A 16955-nucleotide genomic window follows, 5' to 3' on the forward strand; every position below is an offset into this window, starting at 1 on the left:
ATATATACACAATACATCTTAAAATACTAAGAAATGTTTTTAAGTTAATGGTGATTCTCTGGGTCGTGGAACTACATGCAATTTTACACGTTAGCATTTTTTATTTTCTATACTAAGCACATATCACTTTTATTAAGCAAAACTAATAAAACTTTTATAAAAGTAAAATTCTTGGGGCGCCTGGGTGGCTCAGTGGGTTAAAGCCTCTGCCTTCAGCCCAGGTCATGATCTCAGGGTTCTGGGATCGAGCCCCACATCGGGCTCTCTGCTTAGCAGGGAGCCTGCTTCCCCTTTTCTCTATGCCTGCTTCTCTGCCTGCTTGTGATCTCTGTCTGTCAAATAAATAAATAAATAAATAAAATCTTTAAAGTAAAATTCTTGGGCACCTGGGTGGCTCAGTTGGTTAAGCGACTGCCTTTTCAGGTTGTGATCCTGGTATCCTGGGATCAAGTCCTGCATCAGGCTCCCTGCTGGGCGGGGAGTCTCCTTCTCCCTCTGACCCTCTCCCCTCTCATGCTCTCTCTCTCTCAAGTAAATAAATCTTTTAATAAAAAAATAAAATAAAATTCTTAGTTTTTTTTCTTTTTTCTTTTTAAGATTATTTATTTATTTATTTATTTGACACACAGAGAGAGTGAGAGATAAGCACAGAGAGAGAGATAAGCAGAGATTATTTATTTATTTATTTATTTATTTGACACAGAGAGAGAGAGAGAGAGATAAGCAGAGAGAGGGGGAACAGCAGGCAGAGGGAGAACTAAGAGCCTGGGATCCCAGGTCCCAGGACCCTGGGATCATGACCTGAGCTGAAAGCTGAAGTTTAACCAATCGAGCCACACAGGCGCCCTAAAATTCTTACTTTAATCTCTTTAGCAAAATTCATTTGGGATGAGTTGTTGGAGAAGTCATTCTTGCTCATAATAATCACCAGTGTGTTTTCTAAATATTTGCAGACCACCCCCTATCTGTTCAACAAATTAGCCGGGTTATCAACATCAGGCTTAAAAGTCGTGGGGCTTGTTGTTATTGTTGTTCTCTACATGTTTTGAATAACAGCATTACTGAGATTCCCTGCACAGAACATATAGCTCATCCTTTGTAGTGTACAATTCAGTGGTTTTTAGTTGATTCACAAATTGCATAGCCACCACCATCTAGATTCAGAACATTTTCATTAACCTGAAAAGAAACCCTGTACTAATTAGGAGTCACCCCCCATTTCCCTTTCCCCTTAACCCCTGGCAACCACTAATCTGCTTTCTGTTTCTATGGATTTACTAATTCTGGAGCGTTCATATAAATGCAGTCGTACACGGTGTGGCCTGCAGCAGTTTCCTGTCGGCTGGTCTTCAGCCCCTCCCCCCTCCGCTGCCAGAACTGTCATTTATGCCCCCACCATGCCAGTCTTTCTAGCGTCACTGTGACTTTACCACCTCTGGCTCAGAACTTTTCGTTGTGCCCCTAGTTTATGAAGTCAGCAGGAACTACTACTCATTCTGGCATTTGAGGTTTTCTGTCCTCTGACTCTACAAAGTACGCACTTACTAAATATCTGGTGAATAAATGAATCCAATGAATAAAATGTACTCTGCCTTATCTGTCCCTTTCCTTCTCCCTCAGGGAAGAAGATAATTACTCGGAGTTAGTCGGATTTCAGGTCACTGATGGGGCGAGAAACCCTCTCTCTGAAGTTTAGGGCAGTGGTAAACTTTAGCAAGCATCCAAGGACTGTCAGCGGGGCTTGGTGGAGGGCTGGCCGCCCCCCAGAGGCCACCCCCAGAGGTCCTTATTCCCTCAGGTGGGCTAGTGCAGCGTTGGTGGTATAGTGGTGAGCATAGCTGCCTTCCCTCGGGCTGGGCTAGAGCCAGACTCTGCATTTGTGACCGTTCCTGGGCAGCACTTTCAGACCACAGTTCCAGAGCCTGATAGCCCACCAGGAGGGGGAGAGAGTGGGTGAGGACACAAAGATCAGCTCCCCAGTGGCCTAGTGCTGTGTGTCACCAGCAACTCTGGCCCAGCCTTGTTTTCCATTAGCTGTAGCAGGCGCTCTGCTCCTATCTCCTGCCCCAACACCCCCACCCCAGCTTCACTTGGGAAAATTGTGCCCACTCTTCCAAACCCAGCTCAGGTGTTCATAAAACCCTCACCACGGCTCCCCACAACAAGAAGCAATTTTCTCCTTAGTACTACTTCGTATTTCTTATATATACTGGATTCTGGTAATTCCATTCTTGTTTCTTCCTCCTAAATCTTTGCTTTCTTGAGACTAAGTTGAGTTTCTTACTCAGTAATTGTACTGCCTTGTCCGTAGAACACAGTAATTTGCCCGTAGCAGCTTACTCAGTAATTATTAGTACAGTTGAACATCAGAAGGAAAGAAATGCAAATAGATTTTTAAATTAAAACCCTATAATTTAGGTTATATTTTTAATACCAAAAAGAGACCTACCTGTATTAATTAGAAACTTAATCTCATATGAAATGTATTTCTCCAGGACCAAGTGTGTTTTTGTCCTAAGTAACAGTCATCCCTCTAGGTTTTGAAACATTGGCCTAAAACAAGACACCAAACTAAAGAAATCATATGCCTGTGTTATGTAGACACACGTGGTATGTCATGATAGCACTGAGAGCCAGCTGAATTTCCTCCACGTTGTCAGCCCAACTGCTGCCACGGTTTGGGTTTCAGCATGAATTCTTAACCCTTTTTTGGTTTTGGACCAGACAAAAGGAATATGATATAGTTAGCTGTCTCTGATGTGTCAAGTAATTATCTTAATTTCTTGTAAGTGTCATTTCAAGTTTATTGCTTGCCTGTTAGGGTTAAATAAGATGTAGCTGTCTTACAAATCTTTATCCACAGGTGTAGGTCTTACAGAACAGTTATTCGCACGTTGTAGGACTAATGAAAAAAAAAGGTAGAGAACACCACATTCTCTAGTGGGAGTTGGTTTTAATCTTTCCAGTGTCTATTCTAGGCTATTTATTTAGTCCTTTAAGTTATTATTATTTGAAACACACTTTAAGCTAATTTGGGTCTGAATTCTATAAACTACCCAGTAGGTAATTAGAAGCTACCATTCTTGAGTCCAATTATATTTATAGTTCTACAGAATACCATAACTCTCCATCTGAAGTTATTAAAGGGAGAAAACCCTCCATTTACAACTCTCCAGGACAACTCTGTCCTCTTCAAAAGTCCTCAAAACCTGAAGGCTCCCTGGCCTCGGGTCCTGAGGTCAGATAATTGAACACTCTATTGCACATAGTCAAAATAATAACAATACGATGGTACTTCTGAAAGCTGTGTATCCCAGGTTTGAAACTTGAACCGAAACATAAATCTCCTATCAATTACTATAATATGGTCAGTTTCAGCAGTTGAGATCCAACATTTGAGAGAGGAAAAAAAAAATAGTGTTTTGGTTCATATTTTTAGATGCCAACTTTATTTAAAAAATGTTTTCAGAATAATGATTCTTATAAATAACTTTCTACATTCTAGTAATTCTCAGTAAATGATTCTGTGGGTATGTTATTTGCAGGTAAAAATGCTTAATTTGGTTTTTTTTTTTTTAAACCAAATTGGATGGGGGCCGGGGCTGTCAATCTGGAGCTGCCCTTTTCTATTTATAATGGCAACCGCTGCCTCACAGCAAGTAGTGTTCAGAGTTATTGTAACGATGCGACTGAAAGAAAGTTTATAGGAATTGGTATGGTGAGAAAATGATTCAGAGGTCCTCCCATCAAACCAAGTTTTCCTCCTTGCTCACTTTCCCCTCTTGTGGAAGAGTGGTAGAGAACAGAGGAAAAAAAAAAAAAATACTTCAGAGAGCCTTCTCACACAGGTTTTACCCTAGTCAGGAAACATATTTTAAACTGCCAAAGGGGCTTGTCGCCCTGTGCTAGTTTTCCCTCTAAGCACAAGCACTGAACTTGGTTCCTAATACTTTATCCCTGGGATGTGCTGACATATTTTGCCTGTACTTTGTTTTCCTTTTTGATTGGAGATAAAGAACTCCCAAGAAAGTCTGGAGTTAAAATGAGTGAGAATGAGAAAAGGCAGGAAAGAGTGAGTATCCCAGGTCTCATCTGTGGCACCCAGAGACTGCGGTGGGAGGTAGCTGGCTGAGCTTGCCGCCGGGAGAGTGCCCTGGACCCTCTCCAGAGGGAAGCAGCTAACGATGCAAGAGAGAGAAGTGTGGTTTTAGTTTTATGCACCTTGAGCTAGAGGAAAAGTAGAAGGGAGCCTTTCATTTTTCCTGCTGGAATCCAGGAAGCCTTCATAAAGAGGATGGTTTTTCAGCTGAGCTTAAGGGATAGGATTTTCCTGAGGAAGAAGAGCAATTTAGTTACCTTTGCTGGAAGGCTCTTATGATGTGGGCATTTTTCTTGCTTTAAGAGAGTCACATCAGTAGGAGAGAGAATATGAGAAAATATGAGAAAGTTCCTGAAGTTAAGGAGAATAAATGATAAGTCCAAAATGACCAAGAGCTTCCATCTTTCTTACATAGAAATAAATTTGGAGAAGCCTATGTTGGTTGTAAGATCATTTTAGTAGTCTCGAAAGTTGTGGGATATCTTTTATTAAAGGAAGTAATTTATACCTCAGATTTCATTTAAATGAAGGTCAGTTTCTTATTTCATTGATTTGGGGCAGTCTTTGTCTTTCTCTTACTATAAGGTAGGCTTACTTCAGTTTATTCAATATTCTTTCCAAAAATATGCATGTAAAGAACTTGTGCATTTGTAATTTTCATTCCAGAAAACTGATTATTTAAAAAATTTCTTTCTGATCTGTTCCCCCAACACACCCCCACCAGCAATACAGCCAAGTTTCTCTTTCTTCCCCTTCCCTTCTTCCTCCCTTCCTTCTGTTCCTCCCCTTACCCCTTTCCCTTTTCCCCTTTCCCGTCTCCCTCCCTTTTCAAAGTCTTCCCTTCTTTCTCCCTTACCTTCCTCACCTTCCCCTCCCTCTTCTTCCCTTTTTTTTTCTTCCCTCCCTCCTTTTTTTTTTTTTTAACTCATAGAATTCTGATGTGTTAATGAAAGGAAATTTGGAGAAGAGAAAATTACAGCCAAAGTACCCATCAAAACAATTTAACTGCTATTATTTGATGAATTTTCCTCTAGTTTTTTCTATAAATTAATCTTCTTCTCCATCTGTTCTCACCATCAGCTTAAATTATTTCATAAACATTTACATCCTATCAAATTCAACCTATAATAGCTTACATTTATTAAATAAGCCCTTGCTAGGCGCTAGTCACTGTTGTATGCCTTTTAACAGCTCTGGGTCTCAACAAACTTAAAAAGATGGGTATTGGGGTGCCTGGGTGGCTCAGTCGGTTAAGCGGTTAAGCATCTGCCTTCAGCTCAGGTCAGGATCCCAGTGTGCTGGGATAGAGTTCCACATTGGGCTCCCTGCTCAACGGGGAGTCTGCTTCTCCTTCTGCCTGCTGCTCTCCCTGCTCTTGCTCTCTCTCTGACAAATAAATAAAATCTTAAAAAAAAATTTTTCACAAGAAGGTAGTACTTACCCTTTAAAAAAAAAGATGGCTTTTATTTTTTTCTTGAGGAAATGAAGATCCTTAAGTTCAAAGAGCTTAATTAACATAATTAACATAACTAATAGGTGATATTCCCGGATTCCAAACCGGAGTGGACAGCAGAGGATGTGCTCTGAGCCACTGTACATTGTCCAGCTTTTCATGGTTGCGTAATAAATTGTGTTATGAATCTTAGAGGTCTGTTAGAAAGGTCTTTGCCCCGATGTCCCTCTGTCAAAAGAGAACTTTCCTGACCACTCATTTAAAAGTCTACACTGTGCTCTATGCTAACCCTACCTTACTTTTCCTTAAAGTGCTAGTCAGTATCGGATAAAGTAAATGTTTATTTGTTTTACTATTTCTTCCCTCCCCACTTTCTTTTTTTTTAAGATTTTGTATATTTATTTGATTGATAGAAATCACAAGTAGGCAGAGAGACAGGCAGAGAGAGAGGAGAAAGCAGGCTCCCTGCTGAGCGGAGAGCCGGATGTGGGGTTTGATCCCAGAATCCTGGAATCATGACCTGAGCCAAAGGCAGAAGCTTTAACCCACTGAGCCACCCAGGCGCCCCGCCTCTCCACTTTCTTATTAGAACGTAAGAGTCACAGATAAGACTTGGTCTGTCTCGTTCATTGTGGTAGCCCCCAGTATGTAGAACCGTGGCAGGGCACCCTTCAATAATACGTGTTGAATGACTGAATGGCCTCGCCGTTGCGTTACCTTTGCATGAATTCTGAGTTTCTTAATCAGCCTCCGTTGGGACTAATGGGCTACAACAATCACATGCTCTGTGCTCCCCTCTGTACATCCGCCCTGAGAGCCTGCAGCACTCCATATCCAGCAGTGACGCCTTACTGCAACCCAGTGGGCTTCTTATGTAGACTGGCTTGTGCCACTGCTTGTTACATCATTTAATCAACTATTATGTAACTAAGTATGAGTTTGAAAAGACACACATGCTTCTTAAACACGAGGATGAATGCTTTGAAAAACTCTAATGGACAAAAATCACTGTCAAGTAAGTATATGCAACGCAACTGTAATAGGAAAAATAAGAAAAATATACCTCATAAGCACTGTTAAAAAATCAGATTCTCTACAATTTCTAGATGTGTTTTAGACAAAGAATGAGTAGACAGTGCCTTAATAATATCAGTTCAAAACTCCAGTGGAGAGGGATAGTCTGGTGTTTATTTTTATGTTGAAAGCCAAAACAAAATGATTAAAGGTAGAAGGTGTCATTTTTATCATTGCTTTTGATACGTGACTTTTAAAGTCAACCAATTGCTATTTCTGTTCTATAGGAAAAGAAGGTTTTTACTGTTTCGAATGAAACTCAGCCTTCTTAGTGTGCCAGAGAAAATTTCTAGCTGGTTTTGTTATTTCAATAACTTCATAATAAATTCAGTAATAACAATACTAGTTCATTTCCCTTCAGGGAGTAATTGCTTGTGAGCTGAGGAATGATTTCCTCTCTGCACTAGAATGTGAGCTTCAGGAGGACAGGGACTTTGTTTTTTTCATGGCCCTGTTTCCAATGCCTGCAGTGGTACCTGGGGCATTCATCAGGTACTGAGTGGATAGACAGATGATTCCAAAGTATGTATGTTCTTTGTAGAAAGAAATATTTTGCATTTTGCAGTAATAATGTTAGATTTTTAGCAAGAACAAAAATACTTTCAAATTATGTATTCACTGGTGATCAAAGTAAAATATACTGCTTTCTATAATATATATTAGTTTCTCTCTTTAGTGAAAGTATCAAAATACAGGAACCTCAGCACTCACATTGCAGTGGTTAAGAAATGAGGAAGTGTTTGGATTCACTTATAAGCTCTAAAACTTCCTAACTGTGGCGTTGGTCAAGTTGCTTTATCTGTATCTCCATTTCCTCATCTGTAAAATGGGGCTAACCTAGGTGGTTATAAGCACTGAAGTATTCATAGTGTCCATAGTGAGCACCTGCCAAGCTAGGAAGTACTCAGTGAATGATAGTTATTATAATTACAATTACATTATTACAATTATACCTGAGTTTGACTCCTGACCTGTCACTTATTATCCGTATCACTTGGGCAAATGAGTCATGAAAACAGGTCAGAGAGTTTAGGTGATCTGCAAGGTGAGAAAGAGAGTGTGTGTGGACTCATGTATAAAAACATAAAAGTGGGGATTTTTTAGCAAGAAGATGTGTGCCAAGTGCTCAACCTCATAGTAAGTGTTTCCTGAATGTTAGTGAGTACACACACAAACCCCAACATGCTATACTATGACAGGACTTTCATTTATTTATTTTAAGAATGTTTTACAACTGGAATAATAAAAGTACTCTTTATATAGAAACAGACGGTCTTGCCCTTGCCATTTCTGTAAGTTTTTCTCATAAATTGAGACTTTTTTTTTTTAATCTCAAGAAGAATTTTAAAGACAGTTTCCGAATAAAGACAGATAAATGAATTTTAATCTGGACAAGTTAGGAAACTCCAACACAAGCCCTGCATTGTAGTTGTTGGTTTGATGACTTCTTTCCAGAATGCTCAGCCTCCAGGGAAAGCTGGGGGCTCCGAATGTTGACTGGGGGCTGAGTACACTGCGCTTCAAGGGGAGGGCTGTGCCTACATTGTGCGAGGGACCCAGCTCCTTCCTGAGTCTTCTCGTGGAGTCTTCTCGTCCGAGGCCTCACTGAACCTCGCCTTGCTATTCCTGGCCATATTAGCGCCGGCTGACATCGCTGGGGATAGAGGCAGCCCAACGACCGGCTAAATTAAGGAACTTAGCCTATGAGAATTCAGAAAGTAGAAACCATCTTCTGCCACTGATGTCATACTAGACATTTTTCCCCCTGTTGGTAATGATAGTTTAGAACGGCTCTCTGCAGTTCACATATTCTGCATGGGATTTTGCTCAGCTCGGGCTCCAAGAGAGGAATTTGCCTGCTCTAGGAGCTGTGTGGATGACGGAAATGTTACAGCAAAATATCTGTACCCGGTGAACGTGAACTTCACCGTGCCTTTGATTGTTGCAGCATGTGTTACAGAGCTGCGGCTGCCCGTTTGCAGCCTAATGTGTTTATTCCAGTCTTCCCAATGGCATCTTGAAGTGTCTTTCAGCTAAAAAATTCATGAGTATTATTGGCTTTCAGTCAGAAAATGGAATATGTCTTCTAGTTACTGTCTGATACACCACTTTAAGGCCATTATACAAAAGTAAATCTAAGAGCATATTGAAAAGGAAGGACTTTTTTAGCTTAAACATTTGTGTATACACTGTACTACTTTGGCATGGAGTAAGAAACAGCATGAGACAAGGTAGGTGCTGAAGCCATTTTACTTGGGAAATAGCAGGACAGAGTTGCAGATCATGTTATTTTCTTTAGTCCCGTCTCCAGCTGGAAACTGCTGGTATTTTATTATTGAAAAATTATGTCTTAATAATAGTACTTTGCATTTGGCTTACTGCAGTTAATAAAAAAAAAAGTCAGGCATACAGTAAGTTGCTTAGAACTAGTGAAGTTAAACAGAGAATTTGCTTCCAAATAAGATGCCTTTTATTCTGTATTTATATGAAGTGAGTTTCCTACAACTTCACAATAATCGCACTGTTGTCACTGTATGAATTAATGTGCGGTTTTATGAGTTTGACTCTCTAGCTGCATGCTGTAATATGTGAGATAGATTAATGTTCTATGTAAAGCGTGAAGCAATATCGTGTTTTGTAAAGATGAAGTTAAAAGTGTTCTTATGATCTAGTTAAAAAGGGTTCTGACACTTTGAGAAGAATAATACACCCTTTGATGAACTACAGTTTATTTTTGAAATACTGTATAGTATCTTCTGTCACTGTGTTCAGTGCACTAATTGTTTTGCCAGTGGAAAGAAAAAGTCTGATTTTTCTGTGCGCTCTCATCCCTGCCGTTAGTAAATCTACACAGTTAGATTTATATTTGTATGTGTAATGTCCTTTGTTTGCTTATTTATATGAAGCAACAGTATATCCTTGCGTAATCTGTATATTTACTGCAGAGAATATTTATTTAATTCTTGCCAAGAGTTAGGGTCTTGCCAGAACAATGTTTGCTTTGGATGATTTTGTCCACTTGACACTTTTGCAAAGAGGTCTTTCCCCTCCTCCGTCAACTCCGAGTTTTTATCTCTGTATCAGTTTACTGACTTCCAAGGTCTGGCCATTCTCTGCTTTCTGCCTTTCTCAGGCATCTGTATCCAGAAAAGCACATTTGGCGTAGTTGAACACTAGATACTGTTTTTTCTTTGACTTATCAGAGACTGGCGCAGAAATTGTTCTTTCTAAAGTAAAAGGGACCCCTCCCGGAACACAGTATACTTTAAGGGAAAAAATGTTTTGAGTTTAGAATGAGTAAATGTTTTTGCTTGTGATAAAGAAACAGTGAATGCATCTTTCACTGCTGAGGTGGGCTTCTGAAAAGATTATCATCCTTTGGTAATTTAATAGAATAGAAATCGAAAGGAGTTTCAGTGAAGTTTCAGGTACAGCGGCAGCATTGAGTATTTCTTAGTCTTACAAAGAGTATGAAGAATCAGACTGCAGAATACACAGCAATGTCATGTAGCTCTTGTAAAGAGAATTCAGAAAGAACCCGGAAGGCCTTGGAAGCTGTAGGAGCCTTTCTGGTCTCGTATCAAGAGCTAGAAGATTTATCAGGCATCGCCTCCCCTTGTAGGAATTAATGAGAGAAGTTGTTTCAACAGCTCTTTGTATATCATTTCATTATAAATTTCATCTCAAAGTAAGGAGTTTCAGAGGGTCTAACTTTTAAAAAATATTTCTTGGAACTAGCAATAGAGAGATCTGATGTTGATTACTTATTATATTTGGATTTTAGCAACAGTGTTATCCTTACTTATTCTTTAACTGAGTTTGTTCCACATATAATAAATCTGACAGTTTTACAGGCCTTGTTTGGAAGATGGCCAGTACTGATAAAAGATAAAATGCACATTATCATTCGCATGAAGTCTGGATGATTAACTAGCTTTAATGGTATGAGGCAGTATTGTGAGCTGCACTTTGTTACCTGATAAGTTATATTGATGAATTTCATGAGTGAAGAGTGCAGTTTTTAATTGTGTTGAGGCTTTAACATTGCATTTTGCTTTCTGTCCTCATGCTAAGGATATAACCGGCATTGTTCACCCCTCCCAGAATATCGTTACTTAAAAAACAACAACAACAAAAAAAGCAGGTCTTGATTCTGGTGGCTGTAACACTTTACCGTCTAGTTTATACAAGTTGGTATCAGGATGTCAGGGAGGAGGGACTGTCACAGTGAGCGCGGGATTATTTGTTGTAGCTAACAAGATCGGACAAATTGAAACTCCTTTTCCAGACTTGTCCTTTCACAACCCCCCACATCTGGTAGAGACTGGCTTGTTCTCAATGACTGTAATTACCATCAGATACGACCCAAGAGTTGGCTTGTGTCATTTTCAGTTGTTGTGATTTACATTGAACCGATTCAGAACTGAGAGTGAAATGCTCGAGAATTTTAATTTCATGGGAATGTTGAAAACGTGCGGAAACTTTAAGAAACTATTAATCTAGCCCACTTACAAAATAAAACAGGGATTTCTAAACCTTCACTGCTGCCCTTCACTATTTCTCTCTCTCTTACCCTTCTATTGGGAATTGATTTTTGACTTTGGTCTACAAAAATGCATTAAAACTCATCAATCCAGGGATCCCTGGAGTGGCTCAGTCGGTTAAGTGACTTCTGCTCAGGTTATGATCCCGGGGTCCTGGGATCAAGTGTCGAGCTCCCTGCTCAGCAGAGAGCCTGCTTCTCCCTCTGACTGCTGCTCCCCCTGCCTGTGCTGGTTTGGGTGTCCCCCCCCCCCCATAGATAGATGGATAGAGAGATAAATCAAATCTTAAATAAATAAATAAAACTCATCTATCCGTAGAGTTTATTTTAGTTGATTTGTCTGTGTCTGAGTGCACACTAGGGGTCATAAATCTGTGTATTGAAGCTGTCGTTCTTTCTCCTGTAGCTGTGTCACTTGAGTGGGGAGAAAAAATTCACTCACCTAGCCCCACAGCAGGTTCCCTTGTGAAATCCTGGTGCTTGCTGCCAGCCAAGCATCACCTAAGGCATGAAGAGTATCAGTCAGAGTCCTCTAGATTAGAGCACCACACTTCTCTTTGAGCACCTCATTAATGAGGCTCACTGTTATTCATTTGGTTCATCCACCAAGGACCAGGGCATAAATCCACACGTCTCCTCCAGGATTTCATCTGCTTCCAGCCCTGTGGCAGGCAAAAAGGAGGAGCCCAGGACCTGCTGCTTGCCGCCTGTCAGCACCTCCACCACCTTCCTCCTTTCTAGGCTTCAGCCCTAAATTTGCTCTCTCACTTGCTTTCTTTCTCCCTTTCTTTCTCTCTCTTTCCCTCCCTCCCTCTGTTACTTCCTTCCTTTTCTTTCTTTCTTGTTTTTCCTTTCTTCCTGGTTCTTCCTTCCTTCCTAGTTTTTCCTTTCTTTCCTTCCTTCCTTTTCTCTTCCCTGCCTTCCTGTCTTCCTCTTTTTTGTTTTTTTCCGACCTGAGAGGCTCATCTTTTTTCCCCTGGTTGATGAGCAGAGTTTCAGAGGGAACATCCCTAACCTGATACCTCGGCTGGCAGAGTGCATCCACCTGCCCCTAATTGCTACAGACCCCCTCTTTTTTCTTTCCTTTGGTGGTTTAGAGGTTGGTTTGTGGTGTGCACTGGGTATATGTAACCTCGGGAAGATTGCTCAGAAAAGAGGACATATGGGGTAGACATCAAAAAATAAGTAAACACGTTCATAAAGCTTTTTTTTTTTTTTAGGAAATGTGTTTAAGGTACTATCACATAATAATAAAAGAGAAAATTTAGTCTATAGTAACTTACTTAAAGAGGAAATTAATCGTGTTTTAAAGTTAGAAGCAGAGCGGTTTGTGAGCCAGTGTTGAGTAGACTCAGGTAAAATACAAACGGTTTTCTGTACTTCGACCAGAAACTGTTAGCATCTTGCTCTGCTCCTTGTCTCCTTCTAGCCCTTCTGTTGAAATACGTCAGTTCTGTCCCTCCGTGCAACATTACAATTACTAGGATATATGTTTTGGGAAATTTAATATAGATGATGGCTAAAGCTAATGTTAAATCCCAAAACTAAGTACAGACTTTAAGTAAGATAATCTTTTGAAATTAGAAATCTGATCTTTCTGATAGTACTGTATTTTTTAATATATATGGTGATACTTTGTTGGGGGGGCAAATAACCATTTTAATCAACAGACAATACATACAGCTGCTATAGAGGGCATTTTGTTATATATTGTTATATTTTGATGATAAAAATTTACTTGAATTTCTATGATTTATAGAACACTCCTTTCATAGTGAAAATCCTGGAGGTCACTTGTTAAAAGCTTACTTAGATTGGATGGGTAATGTTTTCCCTTACATGCTCATAAGTGAAACCATGAGAATTGTGGTTCCAAGAGAAATAGAGAAAAGGAATGTTCACGAGTATCATCCAAGAAGGGTTTTGGTGTTGAGGTTATTGCGTCTCCTGTTGTCCTTTTATACCTCCTGCAATGCCCTGGCTCCCTTTCTCACCATCAGAACGCCTAGGTCTTCCTCAAGGCCAGCTCAGTACCTCCCTAGCCCAGCCAGCAGTGTTCTTCTTTCTTGGACCTTAAAGTACATGGGAGTGTGCAGGCACCTGTTACAGAATACTTTTACCAAGTTTACTTATTGCCATTTTTCCCATATACATATCTCCTCTCTTACCTTGTTTTCTTCTGGAGAGCAGCATTCCTCCTCATGCTTCTCTTGCACGGAGCCTGACACATCCTGGCAGTCAGGCAGTCTTTGAATGAATGAGTGAATGAGTGAGTGACATTGACAATGACAATGACACTGAGATGAGGGGAAAGAGTCAAGCATGGAGACAAACACGGTCCGTATCTTGCAACTCTTCCTTCCTGACCTGTGCTTATGTGATTACTGGAAGAATGGCTTCTTTGATCAGGAGACCCTCGCCAAAACATCTTCGTTAAAAGTAGGAGTGTGTAACCCTGTGTAGAAATAACCCCAGCTCTGCCATTTGCTAAGCTGCTCAACTGCCCTGGGCTGGAGATGCTAATGATTATCCCCATTTAACAGAAAAGGTCATTAAGCCATGAGAGGTAACTTTTTTTTTTTAAGATTTTATGTATTTATTTGACAGAGATAAATACGCAGAGAGGCAGGCAGAGAGAGAGGAAGGGAAGCAGGCTCCCTGCTTGAGCAGAGAGCCTGATGTGGGGCTCAATCCCAGGACCCTGGGATCATGACCTGAGCCGAAGACAGAGGCTTTAACCCACTGAACCACCCAGGCGCCCCGAGAGGTAACTTCTTAAGGTCCCACAGCTAACCAAGTAGTAGAGCTTGACACGGATTACGTGGATACAGCTGCTCTGCCCAATTGCCCCTCATAGTCTATTTCGATGATTAAATCGTGTCCAGCAATTGCTGGATGCATAGTAAATGGTAAATGAACAACTCAATACAGATTATACTTATTATCAGCCCCAAACTGTGCCCACGGTACAGGACCTTGGGACTTGGCTACATTGCTCCCAAGGCAGGAAGCTCAGGCGTTAGCTTTCAGATTGTCCCCTCCTGTGTGACCTCGTGAATATAATGTGCAGTTGGTGCAGCCTCCCTCAGCTGATACAGTGTTTCTTCATCCTGCTTCCACATGACTCTCAAGAAAATTCATTCCTCTGCCCCCTTGGATCAGAGCTGTGACCAGAAGGAGTGCTTATAGGGAGACTGAGCATTGCAGATTTCGCGGAGTGAAGGCTGGGCAGTTTGATGGGTATGTGACAGTGCTACAGTGACCAGTCTTGGGTGATGCTTTCTTAGCCCACCTTCCTCTTTGTCCTTTCTTCATGAACCTGTTACTCTCTGGCCTTTTTCTGAAGTTCTTGACCTGTTCTACTGTCTTGCCCTTCCATCCGTTTTTTCCAGTCTGGAAAGGAAGAAAAACCACTATAGAAAGTAAAGGAGGGCGAAGGTGACTTTAGACGCCAGGGAGACAGAAGGAAGGGGAAAGCTGCAGAGAACTGGAACTCTAAGAAAGACGTTTAAATGCTGACGTCATCTTTTTAGGCTGCATTTTTTTTTCTTTTGCTAAGCAGTTATTAAGCACCGTGTGCTGAAGCGACTACATCATTCCCCCAGTGTCTTCGTTAGTTCTTTTGTTTAGTTTTCGTAGAATTTAAACGTCTGTCACCCTGATCTTTGCGTATTTAAATATTATTTTGATTTTATTAATGATGAGCGTGATGATTCTCTTACTTTATGTCCTTTTATTTTCTTACTGGAAGGAACCCAGCAAGCAGGAGCCAGTAAGTGTCCTCCTTCGTTAGGGTCAGTAATGTTCCCTGAATTTTTTTTTTAAAGGATATTTTAAGACCTTTGGTGATAGCAGCTAGAATTAGCCGAGGGAGGGAGTATCAGGAGCGGCAGGATGTGAGAGAGGAAACCACGGAGGGGAGGTGTGTTCAGGAAGCGAGCTGCCGGGGAGAGGGCGCCCCCCGAGGGCGGGCGTAGCTGCAAGGCAGCTGCTGCAGGGATGGAGGGAACCCGAGACTCCACCGGGAGGCGCAACCTCCTCTGTTTGGAGAGCATTGCTTCTGGAAGCCTCAAGTGGGGCCAGGGTCCATTGTAGCTGGACAGATTTGGAAACATTGAGCTTAGTGGTGGGGCACTGCCTCTTCCCAGGGCTGTCTGCCATGGGTGAGCTATTGCAGCACCCACTTCACATTGGTTAACCCCAAACAGAGACTGGGAGGAGCCCCTTACAATACCTGTAGTTTCCCCGTGGTGCAAGATCACTCCTGAAACTGAGGGCTGGTTGCAGAAACCTGGGGCCAGCAGGTTGTAGTTCATGGTGCTGCTGAAATACATCGTCTGCTTAAAGAGTCTAGGCCCAGTGAGGTAGGCTTGTTGGCTTTTGAAGTGTGAACCTTGACGAATACTTAACTTGTAAACAAGGTCAAAAAAAAAAAAAAAATAGAGCCCTTTCATTAGGAGTTACACATGCATATTAATCCAAACAATGTGTTAGTAACTGTGGTCAAATTTCTGATTGAAGTTGAAGTTCTTTTATTGGTGGTAAATTGATCAGCCACTTTATCATCAGCTCTGTTCTCTCTCTCTCTTCCCCCCTCCCCATTTCTTGTTTTAGTTGCTGATATGTGTTCAAGATGAGTGGGATTGGAGAAAACACCTCTGACCCATCCAGGGCAGAGACAAGAAAGCGCAAGGAATGTCCTGACCAGCTCGGACCCAGGTTAGAACTTGCTGAGAAACAGAATCAGTATTCTCCATGAAAGCCACGTGCGTGCAGCATTGACTTGACACACATACACACACACACACACACACACACACACACACACACACACACACTCGTCAAAATACTGTGTTTGGTTTTTCTCCTTAACAGTTAAACCTTTGACTATGTATTATTTGGCTTACATTTTGGTTATGCTGATCGGTTGCAGATTTTACTATTCTTTACAAGAAGACGAAAGCTTCATGCTGCTTCTGATGTCACCTGTGTACTTGACTGTTAAAGCAGCTTATTATATGATTTTTGAGTCTTCCACATTTTTTCTGTTAGATCACAAGACATGATAAAGACAAGAAGATCCCATAGCAGAAGTTGCTGTTAATTTTACACTAAATTTTATTTTTATTTTATTTTTTTTGAGTTGGTGACAAAGATTGTGGGCCTTCAGTGAGTAAAGTAAGTAATTTAAAGCAACTTCCATGTCATATATTATAGACGATAGTGTGAGTTGCTCTGATCTCCATGCAGGGTAATGTAGCATGGTCTAGTAAAATTATAAATGTGTATCCTCTTTGAACTGCAGTCCACTTCTAGGAATTTTCCCAGAGTATGCTTTCACACTGGCAAAATGATAGACACTGAGGTTACTTATTACAGCATTGTTTAATAATTGCAGAAAATCAGGGAAAACTTAAATGTCTGTAGGGAACTATTTAAACAGCTATGATACCTCTATAATCTGGAATGCAATACAGCAATGAAAAAGAGTGAAGATGCTTAATGGATTGATAGAAAAAGAATCTCTTAACATTGTTACAGAGAAAAACAAGTTGTGAAGCATGAGTATGGAGTACTACCCTTCGAATAAACTACTCCTTCGTATAAACCATTTGTTTTAGGATAATGAAGAAGCACTTAAGAGTTATTAACACATTTTGGGGGTTGAGAACTAGTCTAATAGGGAACAAAGGTAGGACAGAGACTTCAATCTTTTGGTTACTTAAATCATGTAAATGATTTAAAAAGTTCAATAAAAGCAGCAACTTCTCTTAAATAGCCAGTAA

The 16955-nt window shown here is 40.8% G+C and overlaps 1 protein-coding gene across 10 annotated transcripts in view; it reads left to right on the forward strand.

Annotated features, from left to right (window-relative positions):
* NCOA2 (nuclear receptor coactivator 2) overlaps positions 1 to 16955 on the forward strand; it is a 294611-nt gene that overhangs the window by 172684 nt on the left and 104972 nt on the right. For 9 of the 10 annotated variants that reach the window (XM_045998826.1, XM_045998843.1, XM_045998790.1 and 6 more), the window contains one exon: positions 15784 to 15888. In XM_045998826.1, coding sequence (XP_045854782.1) covers positions 15803 to 15888 — 86 coding nt within the window. In that variant the 5' untranslated portion in view covers positions 15784 to 15802. Of the gene's footprint in view, positions 1 to 14388; positions 14410 to 15783; positions 15889 to 16955 lie in introns of those variants that run through there. The other variant, XM_045998854.1, reaches the window with a different exon arrangement.

This window comes from Meles meles, chromosome 1, assembly GCF_922984935.1.
Source record: "Meles meles chromosome 1, mMelMel3.1 paternal haplotype, whole genome shotgun sequence".
NCBI classification, from domain to species: Eukaryota; Metazoa; Chordata; class Mammalia; order Carnivora; family Mustelidae; genus Meles; species Meles meles.